This window comes from Vanellus vanellus (genome assembly GCF_965231255.1).
Source record: "Vanellus vanellus genome assembly, chromosome: 1".
In the NCBI taxonomy this organism is placed as follows: domain Eukaryota; kingdom Metazoa; phylum Chordata; class Aves; order Charadriiformes; family Charadriidae; genus Vanellus; species Vanellus vanellus.
In genome coordinates, this window is record NC_138905.1 from 45,399,575 (window position 1) to 45,418,328 (window position 18,754).

General features: G+C 36.5%; 1 protein-coding gene across 4 annotated transcripts in view; it reads right to left on the reverse strand.

Moving 5' to 3' along the window:
* The window catches only part of PPFIA2 (PTPRF interacting protein alpha 2), a gene marked incomplete at its 5' end in the record, with an annotated part of 340,138 nt that overhangs the window by 124,752 nt on the left and 196,632 nt on the right, over nt 1-18,754 (reverse strand). For all 4 annotated transcript variants that reach the window (XM_082485262.1, XM_082485261.1, XM_082485264.1 and 1 more), the window contains one exon: nt 3,076-3,177. In XM_082485262.1, coding sequence (XP_082341388.1) covers nt 3,076-3,177 — 102 coding nt within the window. The remainder of the gene's footprint in view (nt 1-3,075; nt 3,178-18,754) is intronic.

Here is an 18,754-nt window from a genome sequence, read left to right on the forward strand (position 1 = left end):
ACTGCAGCGTGCCATGGAGTGGCAAATCAGGAAGTGTGTTGCTGTTTTGGGATATTTTGTTTGTTTTTGTGGAGATTGGCAAATACTGTACCAGGCTGTTGGCAAGAAATAAACACACACATAGGTGTGGGTCTAGAATAAAGAAAAAAACAGCCAGTTCGGCACAACTGAAAACGTAAAAGGGAGTAGAAGGGTAGTGTGTGCTCAGAACCTGACAGAGTTGCCACTTTTATTTCTTCTTGCTGGTCTTCAGTTTGAAGCAGTAGGTGCTTCCAACAGTATCTTTATGCTGTTACCCAAGGGAGATAAAAGGTTGGATTGAAAACATCAGAAACAGCCATCTGAGAATTTGGGACTGAGCCTCTTTATTTGAAAGTAGTAGGAAGTGTTACTTGGGACAAAAGTGGCTGTAGTGAGTAGTTCCACCGCGTGTGGTTATGCATGAGCATGACCTGGGAGGGCGGGTGAGCCTTGCTCGCATAGCCAAGCCAGAGCTGGGTTAAGTGTGAATACTAGCGGGATGGAAGAAAGAAGCCTTAGTTGGACTAACTCTCTATATTAAAAAAGACATTGAATTTCCTCGTTGCAAAAGTGTATCAGTAGTCCTCCAAATATTATTATTTATTAGAATCTGTCCTCAATTAACAGAAAATTGTTGGAGCAACTTTTTCTTACAAAATATTAATGCTCTTTTGCATGAATAACAGCATAAACCTCAGTTTGCAAAAGTGCCTCTTTATAAGCAATGCCTTTGCAATGAGTGTTGCTAGAAATCTCATCACTAGCATGTCATCGAGACTGTATTCTGAAGACAACAGCTTTGTATCTAAAATACTGGTCTTTCCCTACAAAAGACATGTACAGGAGCCTACAGAAGACAGCACAACTATTACAGCAAACCCTGGTGACTAATGCAGCATATAGCAGCTTAGAGCCTGGCAAGAACATATATATGACATGATGGAGTGATCACTTACTGATGAAAATGCCAGAGGTCAGGGTAAGGCATGTGTCTGATTTTTTTCTCTCTCTTTCCCCATTAATACTTGGACTATATCTCCCCCTCTTGTTTAGTGTAACATCTCCTGCATTTCCTGTATTTTTTCACAGCCTAAATCTTTTCATCTCAAATAGCTAGCTTCATCCTCATTCGGAAGACACACTGGCAGAGTTTAGTAATTTTAACCGCAAGGACTTCTTACAAGAATTATCATGCTCTATAACTATCCTTCGTTGGTATTAGTTCTCCTGGAAAATCTCTTACCAACTTTTCTTTTACATAACAGAAGAATGGATGATCTTTAAGCTTCTCGGTTTGCACAGAAAGTGCCTATGACAGAGCTCAGGCTGACTTAGGTGATGACTTGGGGTTGACTCATCTTCCTTTTCTCTCACAGTCGTTTGGCAAGTGACTATCTTTGGCTACTAGGCTGTCTTGGGATTTTTGCTAGTCTGCACTGCTTATATCCGACCCCTGGTAAGTACTGGTACACTGCAGTTTTAATATGCCAAAGTTGGTGTTCAATGGGCTTTGCCGTGAAATGGAAAAAGCATTGTGCTAGGCAGTTTTGTGCGCATACTTATGAAGAACTTAGGACAACTGAGAAGAAGACTTTGCGAATTTAGTTTATATGGTATTTTTTCTGTAAAGAAAGGCAAATGGATATATGTTCTGTGCAGGAATGAGTATATGATTATATGAGTATATGATCATGAGAATGATTATTGAACAGGTACAATTGAGTGTATATTTTAACTACATTTCTGTATGCAAAAGTTTGTGCTGGAAGTTAACACCATATTCCTTATTCTATGTAAATTATTTTCTTAATTGACTTTACTATTTTTACTTTAAATACTAAAATAACTGACGCGTAGCAGTTACTGATAATTCAAGCAACTTTCTAAAGTCTTCAGATTTGTAGTTGAGATTGTTTGCTAAACCTAAAGAATGCAGTGCAATTCCTACATGCTTCTACACTAATGAATTCTATTTTTGTGGGAGTCATTTTGGACTATTTAGAATGTATGAGAGTCATGGGAGAAAAAGTAGGTCTCACCCGTATCTCCCGTCACATTTCCCAAACCCATTTTGACTTTTGTGCTAAATGACATCATCTCCTGCACCTCCAAGCTAGCATGGAAGTAGACAGGGAAGCTTTGCTTCTTCATAGGCATCTGTATCATTTGTCCTTCCTTGGATTCTTCTAGGAAGAGTTACCCAGATCACAGAAGAATGAAATATGGATGTGAGAAAACATCCTTGGTGTTCAGCCTCTCTGAGATCTGTTCCATATGTTCACTACCAGCTTGACTCCTGTCTGGTCTGGGACTACTCCATCTCTTTTCTCACACCTTTGCACATCCCATAAAGCCTTCTCTGCTCCCCTCTTCCATTTCTTGATCAATTCTGCCTTTGCCCAGATACTTGCATGTGCAAATTATTTTATTCTGAAAACCATTCTGTACACCATTTGAGAATTTTCAGAAGGTGCTGTCACATATTCTCGTTCCCAGACAGAACATCTTCTGATTGAAGTAGACCATGGTGAATTTAAGGGTGAAATCTTGTCCTCACTCAGCTGTACGGCAAATGACATTTACTTCAAGGGTCACATGGCTGCATCTAGACTAAACAACAGACTGACTGCGGTATGTGTGGCAGCCTTCCTCTCATCCTTATTCAGATAAAATCTAAGGCAGAAGGGAAAGCTGGGTCTGTTGTAACCTTGTCTTTTGCCTTGATAAGAGATGAGGATATGTGCAGGCTACTTAAGCAGGCCCTGGGGGTTGGAAGGCTGCACGAGTCCCTTGCTTTAGAAAGCATTTAAACTGAATCTGTCGTGTTATATACAAAATCTGCTATTTTTGTAATATATCTTGCATTTATTTCCTCCAGGACTGTGCGTGGTAGATATGTCCTGTTACTTAGAACCTCACAAGTCTCATGTACTTATTAAAAGGCTGGAATTTTGATCTCTTCGTTATACAAATGAAGATCTAAATTTATATATAAGTATATTCCTCCTGCTTTATACATACATGATATCCAGAAAAGGTCTGCTGTATACTTACTCTTGTATTATTTCTTTCGGCTTTCAGTTCTGAAATCTCTTCCTCTTTTTCAAGCAGCTGTTCCCTGCATGCATTTAATTCCTTAGTCAGTGCAGCAAATTCCTGTGGAATAAAATGATAGATGAAGTTACCAAAGATGTAAGCACTAGAATAATCAAACCCATATGCATTCTAGAGTTTGAAGATTCAAATAATATTTAGAAATCATCAACACACACTAAAATAGCATATCATCACCTACCAAAACCATTTAAAGTCTGGGCATGTCTACTGAAAAGCACCTGTGAAAAACACTGATTTAAGTTTAGAAACAAAAGAAGGTTCAAGATGATGGCAACATCCCCCATACATAAGCTACCAGAACTGCATGAGAAGAACAGAATTAGCCTATTTCTCAGCAACAGAGACACCACATTTCACACCTAACGAAGTTCAACTCAACATATCCACTTCGCGAGTGTTCTTGCCTCTCTGTAAGGCAGCTGTTGCCAAAATCTATCTAATATCAGATTAATATAAGTAATATATGCGTTGTGAAAAAAAAAAAAACAACTAATTATTTTTACTTGATACCAGAATTTAACTACTAAAATGTATTTTGGCTTTATAGTGAAAGGCTGTCATGAGTCAGAGCAATATTCATGTTTGTTTGGAGTGAATTTCCTATGGAATAACAACATGAAATGAAACTAGATTTTAAGTTGCTCCCGATATTAAGATTTACACATACAACTAATAGGCTTTCTGAAAAACACATTTTTCAGTTGTCAAAATTCCTATTAAAATGTCTTGATTTTACCATTGCTATTACTCTTCAACAATATACATAAATTTTTGTCTATACAAAGGGCAGTCACAGATTCGTCATTTATTTCAATAATAAAAGGGTTTCACTCCATACGTGTTTATTTTTGACAGGCACAACATATACTAAACTGTAGTGTTTAATTTTATCCTTTACAGCAAAAAGATGCTACGTCTCACGAAAACAGTGAGGCAAAGGATGAGCAGCCTTTAAAATTTGTGATGATGTGTCAGAAAAAAAAGATGTCTTGATGAACAGCATCACTACTTAACAAAGATATACACATATTTTAAAATATTAAGTTAATTTTAGTTTGACCAAAACAGTCAGTGCTTAAGAGCACCCACAAGCAACCACAGTTGAACTGAAGTCATTCCTAATTCTCCCCCTCCCCCTCCAAAGAAAGCAGTTTGAGCAAAAAACATGTCCAGGTGGTTTATCTTATCAGTCAGTGGGATGAAGCTGGAACTAAATCTACTTATTTAAGACAAAAGCTGGCAATGATCTCAAAAGAGCTTGGTTTGCTGCTTCCTCTCAAGTTGCTGAAAGCAGCTTTTATCTGAATAAAGTGCTGTTCAACAGAAGTTTGGTAGGTATGCCTAGGCTCATTTTGTTTTAATCCAATTTCTAAATAGTTAATGGTATATGGTATTATTAATAATGTGTTAAAAATATTCAAATAGTTTTCAAGTGATATTCTGACAATGTGCAACTAAGGTGTTTGGTTTTGGTTTTTTTTTAATTTTTCAGCAGCTGGAACTGGATTCACTGTAAACCTCCATGCAAATTGCATGGTAGTAAGGAAAGTGTTGTTCTGGTATCTTCAGTGGATTCTGTTTTAGAGATCAGCTGTTGATTACATGAACCATGCAGCGATGCTTTGTGTCATACCTCCTAATCAGTATTTTCATTTTACACCCCAGTGGTCAAGAACTTGTAAGGCTGTGCAGCATACTTTGAAGTTGTAGCCCTTAACTTAGCTTTGAAAATGAGATTTAAATTAACTCTTCTCTCACTTTTGAAAAGTATCATTAAAACTTCTGCCTGTGGGTCTTGCTCTAGGATTCAGAAACTGCTAGTCCAGCAGTCTTATTCTGTCCAGATTTTTTTAAGAGACATTCCTGTACTTAAGGTATGTAACATTAGTTACATACCAAATGAAAATATCATCTTTAATAGAAAGCCAACAATCTCAAGTCAAATTGAATCCGAATTTCCAAGCACAAACCCACACATCCACACATATTTTTATCTTCATATTCCTCAAAGAGAAACTTTATATTGCTACAGGGTGGAACTCTTGTTACTAATTTACATACAATTTATACACATGGATAAGGGCCTATAATGCTTTCAGAATCTCACAGAATAAACCTTCTGTGTAATCTATACAGTATGCTATTGTTATTTATGTTTTTTTATTTCTTTGTATTGTTTCAGTTGGGATTAAAATAGACATTTTGGCATATGCTTGGGCATCCGGATGGGTGACAGGTGGTGAAAAGGATAAGAAGCTTCATCTGGTGACTTACAGTTGCAGTTCCTAACTACAGTATGGCAAAGCAGTCTGATAACATGCTTTTGTTGCTTTCCTTGGAAACAGAAAAAGATACATGCATTTATCAAACTGTAAATTCTTTGCTGTGCCAAGGCAAGCCTGCTACCAGCAGTACAGTCCCTAATGCTTTGGTCAATATAATCTCAAATTATTAAAAATGGAGTTCCTGCTAGTTTGCTGAGCAGCATGGATCTTATTCTTCTGGAATTTTGTTTGCTCATCAGCTTAAGTTTTCCCTTGCTTAAAAACAAATCATTACTCAAAATTCTGCTCCCAGAGAGTCCCATACCTAACATTGTGCCCTCTCAGCCTTGGAATATCTTCAGCTTATACTCATAATAACTATTAGCATCCACTTTAGTTGGGCTACCTGTGTCCAGTATTTTAGACCTTTTTAACTGAGTCACTGACATAGTCCCTTCAAGCCTTTCAATTATTGAGTTGCTGCTGCTCTCACAAACTCTTCTGTGCTCTTGACATATCTGTGGTACCGGCATTTACAACAAGCAGTCACCTCTTCGTACCTCTGGAGCTAAAGTGGCCAACGTTCTCTCTTCATCCGAAGTACTAGAGACTGCTCAGTTCTCAAGAGCTTTGACTTTTCAATTGCCAAGAGCTTTGACTTCTCTGAATTGAATAATGACAGAAAGAGGTTTTTTTTTCTTGGTGTTTATATCATAAGCCTTGTACAGGGGAAGTCTCAAAGTAAAATTGAGTTTGTCCTAGAGCTTTAGAAATGATTATTTCTGTCACATCTGCTTTGATGAATTAATAACTAGGATAAAACCTCACAACAACTTGCTTTTCAAGCCATGCTTCCAAAAGTACAAGTAAAACTCATTTTAAGTACACTCTTTTCATCCAAGGTATCCCCGAGATATGACAACGTAATGCTTCAGGGAACTTGTTTCTCCCACAGGTTAGAAGCAAAGAAAAAGTATATTTTTGTTTTACCCAGTTATGTAATAAATAACACGTGATGATAACAACCTCTGCTCTTGCAATTCCCTCCTCTATATACAGGGATCAAGGGAATACTGTCATCTGGAATTATTGTTTGCAGCAGAAATCTTGCATGGTCAGTCGTACTTTGGGAGCCCTGAAGGTAGTATCTGTTGCATAACTAATATGATTTGTCAGGCACAACTGCACTCTTAAAGCTTATGTGGAAGTTGTATGGCTATACGGCTAATTAAGAACTGAAGTGAATTACAACTGTATGAAAATTATTCAGTTGATTGCACTGGTTTTATACTATACTATGACATCAGGACACTAAGACAAATTTTTCACTGTAAACAACCCAAGAAAGAGCATTGTGTTTGCCATCTGAATAAACATAATCTCAGAGCCTATTTTATCCGCTATTTCTCTTTTTGTCTTACTACCTGGGCTATAACACTCCGTCTGACTGAAATACAGCTGACTCAAACTGACAGTTCTCCATTTATCCCATGTTTATCTTTGAAGAGAGGGCAGAAGCCTCGAAAACAACTTCAGCAGAAATTTGCTGCCACTGAAAGGACTGCCAGGCGTTACAAACAAAAAAGTCAAGGACTTCCCCTGGTGAAGCAGCTGAGATAGAGTGAGAGCAGAGGCTGGAGGGTGCCCGGGAGAGTGGGAGGCCATCGGGACAGGCAGGCTGACAGCGCTGCCAGATGTGTTGGCAGCAGGACTGTGCAGGGGAGGCATACCACAGCTCCCTTACCATTAAATCTCTCCCTCTAGGGACTGGCTGAACAAATGTTGCTTTCTTTGCTTATTGTTCCCAAGGAAAGCCTGCGAGCTTTATTTTTTATGACCTAATATGCAGAAAATGTATATAACTAGCCTCCAAGCTGAGGGTATGCCACAAAAATTACAAGACCTCATAGCTGCAATGCTCAACCGTTCAGCCTGTGTATGCAGTCAGGGGGAGTGAGTTGTACTCAAACGAAAGTACAAACAGCCTCTCATCATCCCCACAAAAAATAACTACTGAAAGAAAGGAGAAATTTTGTAAGAAAACAAAAACCCCAATAAATCATAAAATTCTGTTTCAGAGACACTGGGGAGATTTGGCTTAAAATCTCCTTTGGATTTTCCATCTTTGAACCACAGTTCATTTCAGGAATGAATGAATGAACTAATCTCTGCATGGAGAAAGAATGGTAAGGCTTTATCATTTTTATTTTACATTCAACACGAGCTATGTGGACAGATTTGCTTTCCTATACATTTAGATGTAAGTCATTTATCATGGGAAATAACTACTACAATTCCCCCAGAGTTTTAACCTTTCATTTATTATGTTTTCATCCAATCAATTTTGTAAAAAAAAAAAAAAAAAAAAAATAGTTGTACCTTCTTTCTTTCCTTATTATTCCTGCATTGAAAATATTGTTGGAAATTCTCCATCCTTTTTAAACAACCAAGGATTTATTTCAGCAATTTTGCCACTACCAGCACACAGATTTCAACCTTGTTGACTCCTATTAACAAGACAAAACACTACGAACTTCTGAATGTAATTCACTGTTTATCTCCTTACTACAGAAGAACCATAATAACAGTCCTTGATTCCAGGTTAGGTTGAATACAAGATTTAATTAGGTGAGTTTGGTGTCAATCTTATGAAATGTTTACTGCTACATTTCTGCTTAAGATGAGAGTTCATCTGCACAGAAGTTTTAGGTTGGAAAACGTACCCTGAAATATTGTCTTGTAACAGGATCCAGGTAAGAACAGGAAATCAATTTGGATCTCAGGACTAAAATTTTTGTCTCTTCATACATAAAAGAGTCATACTTCTGAAATTGTACAGTAGCCTCCGAATAAGTCTCTTGAGAATATTATCAGATCTGTTTGTACTATGATGCTGTTCACATGGAGAGTTTTCTACACTTTGCCGCAAATAAATGTAAGAAACATTGATTCAGTCTCCCTTTTCCCCATTTTTATGTCATGAGCTTTTTTTTTACCCCTTCAAGAAAATTGGCCACTAGTACGAAGTTATATAATAAATAATGTGATGTGGGTGCGCCACATCCCATTGAAGTACTAAATCTCTAATTTGAACTGAGTGTTACTTACTTTGACTCATGCCATGCTTGCAGACAGGGAACAAGCTGCTTTTCTTTACATGTGATCTTAGTGGCTCTTACATAGCCACTAAATATGCTTCAAACTATCAAGGAATTACCAAAGATGGTTTGGGTTATTTTTTGGCTTATAAGACATCTAAAATGTGGAAAATATGGTCAAATGTGACAATGTGAGAGTTCTTTAATTCACAGAGGAAAATGAAGAGGCTGAGGTTTCTGTTATGTAAGAGAGAGAACTAACTCAGTAACACAGTGGACTTGTGACCCCCACGCTCTCCTTTTATTTTTTTTCTTTTCAGAAATGTGGGCACTGACTGAAATTTGGAAATATGCAAACACCTACCCACACATAACCACACAGTCAATGCTCCTTGGAAGAAAGAAAAAAACTTTTCAGAGGCTCAGAGCCAATGTTAACATCTACAAGAATCAATAATCCCAATACATTCACTGAACAGAAAACTGGACAAATAGAGAACTGCTATATATATAGCTTTTGATCAAGAAGGAATTCCTTTTATTAAATACTCAGTTGACTACATCAGATTTTGAACTAAGTCTTGCAAGTATTTACTTATTCAGCCATCCCTTTCTGGGTAGAAGAAATCATCTCAAACTAATGTAGCCTCTCTGTGGATGGCCTGCTATTGTGAATGAATTATTTACCATTATGACTGTGGTCCCAAATTAATCCAGATATAATTGTTTTTTTCTGAGCAAAAAGAAAATTCCCCAAATTCTCTTTCAGTGCCTAAAAGAAACCCAAACAAACCAACAACACTTGCTTCTAGAATACACCCCAAAAGAATAATAGAGAACTAAGGATTATGCTAGATAAAAATATATATCTGATTAAGGCCATTGATTGAATGAATTTGGATATACATATTTTTGTTTAGCTTTGCAGCATATGTAACCTGACTTTTACATAGATGTTGTTTAAATTCAACAACTGTGTCGTGTTGCTTTCATGATTTTTTAGAACAAGAGTACCAAAAGCATTCAAAATTATATTTCAGAAGTCAACCAAAAAGAAACTTTAAATGTTATCTGTTTAAATGTTAGTCCGTGTGATAGTACTTCTAGATCCATTTAAAGATAATGGGAAGAATGTACCACTGTCAGGACTTGTGATGTATTCTGCCTAATTTTCCTGCTATAGTACACACTTGCCATATAAAGATTAATTCCTACAGAGTTTAGAAGTAAAAGCAAATCTCCCCAGCAACACGAGTATTATGACAACAGCTCAATCTTTGGCAATGATTTTCTCATCCAGGATTATTTCAGGAAGAAATATGACCCTACACACGGAAGACATGGGCACAAATCTGCCATGACAGTTTTCACCTGAAACCAGGGCAATAATAACATGAATGTAATTCAAGTGGGTTTAAAATCATTTTTAAAAAGTAGTACAACCACAGGCAATGATTCAATACCAAACAGTAAAACACAAACCTGTGTTCCTTTATTTCCCAAATTAACCTGCAAAATTGTCACGCTAAACCATAAATTTTACATGGCACCAGCTAAAAAGTGCCCAGTTGACATTCCTGTTTTTTTCAAAGCCAATTGCTCTTTAATGGAAAACTGCTGAATAAAGTATGCAATCTGCTGGTTTAAGAATGTTTTCCCACTCCCTCTATTTTGAAATAATTTAGGTTTGGTGCTCTGTATTATTTGTTGTATTCTGATGACTCAAATTTATGCTTTCTGAAGAATATGTCCACCCATTGGGTATTGGTCTGTTAAAACAAAGGTGGGTTTCGCATTTACAGTAATAGTAGAACAGAAGGACAAGGAAAAAAGGGCACGATGAAATCCACAACAGATTTTTACTTTTTTACCTAAAATTTCTTGTGTTCTGTGAGACTCTTCAGATTATGATAGCAGATGTGAGTTCACAAAAGCTTACAAAAAGGATCTCACACACAAGGTAGTAGATGCTAAAAATTCAACAGCACAAGGCAGTAGATACTAAAATTCAACATTCCTTATTTGTCATCCTTAGTATCAAACTATAAAGCTTGAGGCTTCAAAGGACTTGACAGCCTCCATCCATAAAAAGTAAATGTTAAAGATTATAAAAATATAGCCTAATTTTTAATATTTTTATTATTATAATGTAGCAAATCCAATTATACCAAACTGGAGTCATTCTCCCATATTTATGAACAAGAATGAAATTAAAGTTGGCGTTTTTTTCCCTAAAAAAAGCAAATGCAGTTCATGTTAATTAGATTGGTTCAATCTGGAATAGATATCACAGTGAAGGACAGTATACTTTTACTTTGAAAATAACAATTGTGTCTTCAGTGCTTTGCTCCTGACTGATGGGAACACTGAGACAGAGGATCTATAACCAAATTAAACAGCTGTTGGATTATAATGCAAATGGGATGGGAAAAAACATAACTAATAAACATCTGTAAGTATAATAAAGCTGAATTTCTAACTCAGGTGGGTGACATTTAAACAGCTCATAATATAGATAGCGTAGGATGAAACTGCAGAGTGGCTAACAGTGTGTTTTAACTAGTCATATTTCAGAATGTTCTACTATACATACCATACTCTATTTTGTAGAAATATTACTTATGTAAGATACTATAGAAATGCAAGAACTGGTTACCCGGGACAGAGACAGAGCTGAGGTACTCAGTGACTTTTTTGCCTCAGTCTTCACTGGCAAGGACTGCAGCCACACTGCCCATGACGCAGAATGCAAAGGAGAGGATTGAGAAGATTGAGAACTGCCCAGTGTAGGTGAAGATCAAGTGCGAGACCACCTGAGGAATCTGAAGGTACACAAGTCCATGGGACCCGCGGGTCCTGAGGGAACTGGCAGATGAAGTTGCTAAGTCACTAGCCATCATATTTGAGAAGTTGTGGCTGTTTGGCGAGGTTCCTGCTGACTGGAAAAGGGGAAACATAACCCCTATTTTCAAAAAGGGAGGTTGTTGAGGCCCCATCCCTGGAGGTGTTCAAGGCCAGGCTGGATGTGGCCTTGAGCAACCTGGTCTAGTGGGAGGTGTCCCTGTCTACGGCAGGGGGGAATTGGAACTCGATGATCTGCAAGGTCCCTTCCAACTCTAAACCATTCTATGATTCTATGATTCTAGACAGTGGTGTTAGTTGGGGCTGTAGTGATTTTTTCTTCAAATCATACTGCTCAAGTATGGAAGTGAAACAGCTATATAATAAGGGAAATTGCACCATCAACTTTTTTTCCAATTAATAATCAATGCCTTTGTTTTACAGGTATTTGTATTCACTTCTAAAATTATGTAAATAATTTGCAGATTAGTTACGTTGCAGACTATAGTAAATTACTATTTTCAAGTGACACTCTAACATAAAAGATATTTATATCAGTATGTATGTCTTGATTGATTAAATATTGTACTGCATCAAAACTGATGACAAATTACTACTCCACAGTTAGAAATGTATCATTTATCAATAAAGAGAAAGATAAAAATATGGTCTAAAATGGCAGACTATGACCAATATATAACATAATTTTATGGAAAATCGGATTGATTTTATTCCAGTACATCAGAAGTACATTTTTCCAGATATTTAAATATTAAATATATGAAATGGTCACAGAGCAGTAGCATAAGAGACAAATAAATTGCTGTATTGAATTACAAGACTGCAACCCCCCATTGCCAGCAGAGAGTTTTATTTTATGCTTATCATTCTCCTCTTTTTTTTTTTTTTTCAAAATTAAAATAAGCACAAAGTTGTAAAGGGAATCACCCTGGACAATATGCAAATTATTGAAGTGCTTTACAGACTGTACAATGGCTTCAGCACAGACACAGATCCATACAACTCATTATAAGGCAGATTGAGGTCAGTACACGGCCCTGAGAAATAACCTAAAATAAATCCTGCCAGAGAGGATATATGAAGTGTGACTGTAAGTACCAACACAAACTTACCAGTAAACAGAACGGGCCTTGCCTTATAATGTCGGTAAGGAATGTGGAGCTTATTTTGGTGCCCATTCCAGCTTACAAGTATGGTTGATTTTTAGCACGCCTGACTCACTTTTCAAACTCTTTACTTCTCTAGCCTCAACTTCTTTCACTGCACAGCATCTTGTTTTCTTCCAGGCAAAGTTGACAAAATACAGCGTGACCTTTCCTTCTCCTCATTTTGGGGAACACTTACTGTTCTGACACTTGTCTCCTTCCCTTCTTCCTCAGCATTGTCTCTGGGTAAATTTTGTCCATGACCACTCATTGAGTTATTAATAATAGGTCAACAAGTCTGCTGTTCTGATTCAGAAAACATTCTTCCTTCCACGGTACATATGGATTTTTTCCCCTTTCAGAATTCGAAATAGTATGCTAAATAACTGGTATTAAATCATGTAATATTTTAAATATACATAAAAAATTTTAAAATATAACTTTTTTCATCACTTTATAAAATCAAGTGAAAAGTATCTGATATTTTGTCATTTTTCCTGTTTCCCATTATTTCATGAATTCACTCAATGTGTAAAAAATTACAAAAAAGAAGGACAAAGAAAATTTAAACATGCTTAGTTCTATTATTTTGGATAACAACTCCCAAACAACAGAAAATTATCCATAGTTGGTTTTAGAGAAAAAAAAAATTAAGTTACAAAGTTTTTTTTTTTTTCTTTTTATCAGTATAAAGATTGTGAAGGACAAAAATGGAATCAAGTCTATTAATTGATCTCATGTGTCAACTGATCTCTTCACATAAGCTGTATTTGACCCTTTTCCTGGCAAGAAGAGGTGCTAACTGATGGTTGAGTATGCAAATACTAGATTTTCTGGGTTGGATTTCTCCCATTTAATTTGAAAGGTATGTTGTATTAAAATCTATATCCAAACTGGTCACCCAAAAGCAGCAAAGGAGAATAAAGGTACTTTTAGGATGTGATCGATCCAACATGCTATAGATACCTCTTTTGGGTTGAAAAGAACTGCACCTTTGTATTCCTAATTTTTCTATATAGGCCTTCTATAAAGACAATTGTGAAAACTACCTCTTCTGTTCTATAGATGTCTGCTTTTGGTCTGACCGGTCGCAGCCTAACTAAAGCTTGTTGAGAGCAGTATATAAAATTCCCAGCTTTAGCTATCAAGGATCACTTTACAGTGGTTATCACTGGTAGTAATCACCTCTCCCACTCCGCCCCCAAAAATAAAATTGTGGAAATAACAAATATAGATTGGTACTAATTATCCCAATCTTCTAGGTGCTAGTGTTCAATTGGTGCAGTATAGGGTGGTTTGGTTCTTGGGGAAGATAGCAAGACGAGTGACCAGAGTCAGGAGGAATACCAAGAAGTCCAAATGAGAATATAATGAAATAGAGGGGATAGCATGTCTGTTAAGACGGTTCTATAAGGACAGATTTTTTTTTCTCTAGAAGAAAGAAGTTTAACTGGGGACAAAGTAATGTTGCTCCAATAAGCTAAAGGTTGGTTATAATGACAACAGTGATTATTCTGTGTGCATTGAGAGTGAGGCACAATCAGGCTAAATTGCAGCTAAGGCAATTCAGGGCAGTATTAGGAAAACCCTTTATAAAAATAGTTAAGCAACAAACCTGGCTACACAGGAATTGTGTAGTGACACTCTTTCAGTGACAATTCAAACAAATATCTGTGAGGATTTACAGTATTGTCTCAAAGAATGAAGATGAAATAAATGACATTTGGAAGATGATAATGAATCTCTATATACAGTTTCACTACTGTGAATTCTACTTATGACTACAGTATATATTAACTTCTATGATGAAATTGCTTTTGCACATAACACTTTCTTGATGTCTCTGTTGCAGTTAATTTAAGGCATGAATTTCACTAAATTATTTTCTGTTTGATGAGAAATGTAAGATATAAGTGGTTTGTTTTGTGGAAAAGTTTTATTAATCCTTACACTGAAAACAAATGACTTCTTATGTTGATTTCTCTCTTAAAAGTTAGGCTAAACAGTTATCTAATATCCACAAAGTACAAATATGTACCTGAAGAAGGAATCCCAATTTTGCTCTGTCTGGCAATCTAATAGAACATTTGGCTTTTCTATGTAGAATAGAAGTAACATTAAAATTTGCTCAAAACTTGTTTTATATACTGAGATTGTTAAAAGTAATGTTTCACTTGGTTCATACAATTAAAATAAACTTTAAAACTTCATTAGAGAAACCAAGATAATTAGTTGCAGACGTTCTTCATCAAGAAATATGATGAAATGGTAATTACTGACACAGACTTTGTCCTGAGGAAAAATATACAATGTACTTACAGATGCCAAGAACACCAAATTAAGGAATGGCATCCTTCATATCATAAATTGCACAACCAACAAAGATCTGACTAGCCTCTGTGCCTCACATGTTAAAGATAAAGGAATAATAAAACATATTAAAATGATGTTACCATTCAGACACCAGCAATTTCATCCATATGCTGTCACCCACTACTACAGTCTTTGAAAGTTTTTTTCTTTTTTTAAGAATACAGGATAATTGATGTAAAACACATAGCAGTCTTTCAATTCTGAAGATGTAGTGAGTCAACTTATATTTTTCTCTCTTAAGCAAGACATTGATAAACCTGGTAGTTAATAGTGATAATAATAAAAATATTTTTGATCTTAAAGGATTTTATTTACTTTGAGTGTGCAAAAATAATAGAAAGAGTCCTGTTGATTTCAGAAAAACAGGACACTAAATCAGAAATTTCGATGAAAGGATGTTTTCACTGATGTTCAATAATGTGATGCATTCATGAAAGGAGAAAACAATTTACAAATTACATCTTCTATACATAGCGTACTCTTGGGTATGAGAAGTAGTTCAATATATAAGAAAACATACTGCTTATCAAGAGCTCTGCAGGACTCCAGTGACTGCATTCAATAAATAAGAAATTTAAATCAAAATAAGACCTCATTAGCTATAAATTTTTGAGCTGCCCACTGGACAGGTGGTCCAGAGGCTGATTGTGCTCGGAACCCAAGCGATTCATGCCTTCGTCCACTCCTTGTTATTTAGTCTTTCAGGAATGGGTAGTGCCTGCGCAACACCAGAGAACAGCATTGACTACCAGCAGGACCATACCCCAAAACAGGGACCCAGTCAGTGACTTCTAAAGAGCGGTGTGGTACCTGCTCTGATGAGAAATGTGTGCGCATCCCTGATTTTTGTTGCGTGCCTTGCCAGAACTGCTCACGTATGCATATAATCATCTCACATAAACATTACACGATGTATGAACTAGAAGAAAGTTTTGTTAAGTTAGTTCTATAACTTAGATGACTCCACCTAATACTATCCACGTTTCTCCATAAAAAGGAAAATTCAGAAAAGGGCAAACCCAGAGATTTATTTTTTTTTTAAAGTTATGTTTAAGATATTTCCTACAAGCATGTGTCACAGAAAGGTTTGCCACCTAATCTTCACACACACACTTTAGAAGCAGCTGGGCTTGTTTGAAGCATGACTGTCACTTTGAAAACTAAATCAGCAGATTTGCTGATCCAGATCTAGTGCTCTAAATGAAGGTTACACTTCAAACAAGCCTGGTTGCCTTTGAGGCGCCGTAGAGCTACTGTTTCTGTGTGAAGTTCATTATCCTACTACATTACTACCAATTCAATGTTACATCTGTCTTCTCTTACTACACTGTGTCTCCAGATAACTAAATAAACACAGATGATAACGTTCAGGACAGAGCATCCGTGAAAACTTTGAGCTCTTCTGTTCAGGAAAATTCAGTTTAGGATTACAGCTGTCACCACAAGATCTGAAAGAGTTATATGAAGGGGAGAGAAAATAAAAATTACCTTTCTAAGGTAGTGTTCCAGTGAAATACATGCGCAGTCACAAACACACACACTGACTATTAAGAACTTTCACCAGATACGTCTAAATCTCATAACCACTGGACTTGGTCTATAACTCAGCCCTTCTTTATCACTCTGGATTTGCAGTGGCTAGCGTCAAGAGAAATGGAAAACATTATTTTAATAATTCTGATTCTCAGAAATCCTGGTGTATTTACAAAATAAAGAAACCATGTTTATATTATGCCTCCTCTGTGAAATAGAACAGACTCATACTCTTCCTACCTGCCTATAGATACATCTGTCAGGTTCACTGTACTAAAATACTTCACAAGCTCCTTGTTTGTATTTTACTGTATAATATGCACTTACAATTTGTATTTCTCCAAGATGTGCTAAACCCCGAGGTTCAGAAATTAAAAAAAAAAAAAACAACAAAAAAACCCCAAAACAACAACAAAAAAACCCCACCCCAAAATATATAAAGTGTGTAAAAAAGTGTATTAGAAATACTTATGTTTTCCTTGGGTATATTTATTTACACTATATTTCCAGAAACAAGACCCTTATGAAAACGACAAGTAAACATCCAAACACAGGCAAACACCAGAAATCCAGCAGAATTGTAACACCTGTTTTAGAGCATGCTCATAATTGCCAGCTGGGGTGAAATGCATTAGTACTGTAACCTCATAAATCTTCCCAAAGTTGTTTGTATACTATATATCATCATGCAATGTTGCTAAATCAGACAACATTCTATCTTTCCTAAATTGGCTGTTTATATTTCTCATGACAACCACAAAACACCAACCACAATTAGACATGAGCTGAAGCTTAGGCTCCTACAGCAGTTCAGAGTGCTTCAAGACCTTATGGCTATATTGTCCTCCTTTTGCCCTGGTCAAACTGAATCACAGCAGTGAAAAAACTTTGAAGGATTTGGCTTCTAAAAAGTCAGTCCCTAGACCCAACCCATCAATTCTTGGAGGCCAATATACAATTGAAAAGCACATTCACTTAGAGGAAAATTTTCACTGTCGCTGAGCAGAGAGCCACAGTCAGAGCCCATGAACTTACGGTCAGCTCTCACCCAGGCACTCTTTCCTCTGTCCCTATCAGGATGACTTACGCTGGTACCTTTCCCAGCCTGGTAGCAGTGGATGAGATCACGACACCACAAGATGACTCTAAGTGCCAGCACTCACAAATGAGATTAAGATTGTTAGGTTTAAGTATCACCAAAGTAGCCATGATGCTACGTAGCCCTGTATCAAACTCTGTGCTTGCCCTGACAAACTGGTATGCAATTAATAGCTAATAGCAATTAACTTGCTCAAACAGCTTATTCTGTCAGGTTTCTGCATGTGGCTAATGCTTTCTTTGATGGGCAACTGGGCACAAGGAGGAGATAAATTTGTAAACAATAATCCAGAAGTATTTCTTCAATAAACCAGAAAGAAAATAAAAGTAAATAAAGCAAATAAAGGAACCTCCCTTCAGTCATTAACTATTTGGTGTATCTACAAAAAAAACCCCGTCATCAAGTGAGAAAGCTGACAAAAAATGATCATTGCTATCAAGATGATACTAAAATTCAGCGAAAGGCAAAACTTAATAGATCACAATCCTTCCAGAAGATAATTTCTTGTACTAGTTTAAAGTTAGTAAAAATGAACAGTTACTTGTTTGCATAAATTACCAACAAAACTCTATAGTAAACTGTTTATGTTAAACATTGACCTTTTAGTTCCTTAGAAAAAGGAGAAAATTTCCTAAAAGTGCAGAGAGATATTTCAATCAAGAGAAACGGGAGTTGGTACTTTTGATGTGGAAAAAAGGAGATGGCTACAGCATTGCATCATGCCCCTCATATGTGGAAAAAAAAAATCCCAGCCATAAAAGCAAGATTTTTCTAAACAGGAAGAACATAAATCTTGCAGAAAATGATACCTCACTAGTCCCCCATTCTCTAGGGACTGTATGTGCTTTGCTACTTGTAAAAAAAACAGCGGGACTTAGTTAAGTATAGTGAAGTTAACTAATAATTACAGCAATCATACTATACTACACTGTAAACCTTGTTTCAGAGACATGCAATCCTCTCAGTCTGAAGCACTGAAACCTCTGTCAAACAGTAATTGCCTGGAATATATTTAGTGTACAGCCATCACGCATTAGTTGACAAAAACTCCTGAATATATCTGTTTCAGGCAGGCATCTAGTTTAGCACTTCTGAGTTTACATTGTTTAACAAAGGCTGTGATGAGGAGGAGGTAAAAAATGAAAGAATCCCAGGCGTCAGAAATAAAGCAGAAGGTAACTCCAGAGGTTCTTGTTACATGCCAAATTGTACATCCTAGCTGCCTGTAAAACAGCGTCCCTG